This window comes from Aplysia californica, unplaced genomic scaffold, assembly GCF_000002075.1.
Source record: "Aplysia californica isolate F4 #8 unplaced genomic scaffold, AplCal3.0 scaffold00112, whole genome shotgun sequence".
Taxonomy (NCBI): Eukaryota; Metazoa; Mollusca; class Gastropoda; order Aplysiida; family Aplysiidae; genus Aplysia; species Aplysia californica.
Genome location: NW_004797382.1, coordinates 1,524,172 through 1,525,339, shown reverse-complemented (window position 1 = coordinate 1,525,339; position 1,168 = coordinate 1,524,172). Strand labels below are relative to the sequence as shown.

Genomic DNA, 1,168 nt, shown 5'->3' with positions numbered 1-1,168 from the left:
ATATATATACTCGTTATTGTATGGAGGTTCCCTCGAACGATCACACCAAGATATAAGACAACCAACAACCACCGACCATGTTATTTATGCTGGAAAAGAGGAGAGGGCAGCCTTTCTACCCTGTTTGGGTCGGGCATTTATTAGAGGTACAAACGTCCTGAATATTTGAAACTGTTGTAAAAGCGAAAGTGCTGTAAAACTGACAGACGCTCTTCTCTGTCTATCTCAGGCCAAGCTGGACGGCACAATCAACCCACCTTCCCGGGTCGTGCACATCCGGAGCCTGCCCGGTGAGGCTGGGGAGACGGACATTGTGCAGCTGGGCATGTCCTTTGGCAAGATGACAAACGTCCTGGTCTTGAAGCAGAAGAACCAGGTACATCTTTGTTGCATGCATTCATTTTGTGAATTCATTAATTAACTTAACGTTTTCATCATGCCTTGGCATTCTCCAGATGCCCGTGTAAATGATAATGTGTTTTTATCGCACTTTGCGAGGCGTGTGTATTTTGTACCGTTGAAGGCCCAGCCTATAGTGAAAAATAGAACGCCCAATTTGCCTTAATTCCCGGTTTGACAATAGCTTTATTTCATCCACCCTCCAAATTGTTGTGGAAGTTACATTTTGATACTGATAACCTTACATACTGCAGCGCCGCCAACTTATTCTTGCATTTGGGATTACATATAAGGGGATAGGGGATGGGGGATAGGAGATGGGGGATAGGGTGGGTAGAGGGCCGCTTTCACATGTAGTTTATGTCTTCGCAGCCATCTTCGGTTTATTTCCACCTTTCACTTAAATCAGACAGAGAGTCAGAGAGTGAGAGAGGGAGACAGAGAGACAGAGACGGAGAGCGACCAACCGACCGACCAAGCCGACCACACAGTTATTATGTCAACTATGGCGATGTGTAACGACAGTGTGTCATGGACGGCCATCACGGAGTTTGTGCTAGCGTTCAGCCACGGTTGACTGCACTAAGCGTCTCTGTCTCTGTCGCGGGAGAGCAGAGCCTCTCGTTGGCCTGGCCTGACCTGAACTTGTTCCCGCCTCGGACCCGTCTTGCAAGTCGGCTTAGTGAGCACCTTTTATGGCGCATTTCTTTTCCTCCATTTTACTTGATAGATTTTTCACGGCCAGTGGGCTTGGGTGAAGCTTAACGCC

At 47.8% G+C, this 1,168-nt stretch overlaps 1 protein-coding gene across 4 annotated transcripts in view; it reads left to right on the top strand.

Annotated features, from left to right (window-relative positions):
- Positions 1-1,168, top strand: part of LOC101845459 (polypyrimidine tract-binding protein 2) — a gene marked incomplete at its 5' end in the record, with an annotated part of 33,468 nt that overhangs the window by 6,107 nt on the left and 26,193 nt on the right. For all 4 annotated transcript variants that reach the window (XM_013081051.1, XM_013081049.1, XM_013081048.1 and 1 more), the window contains 1 exon segment: positions 230-376. In XM_013081051.1, coding sequence (XP_012936505.1) covers positions 230-376 — 147 coding nt within the window.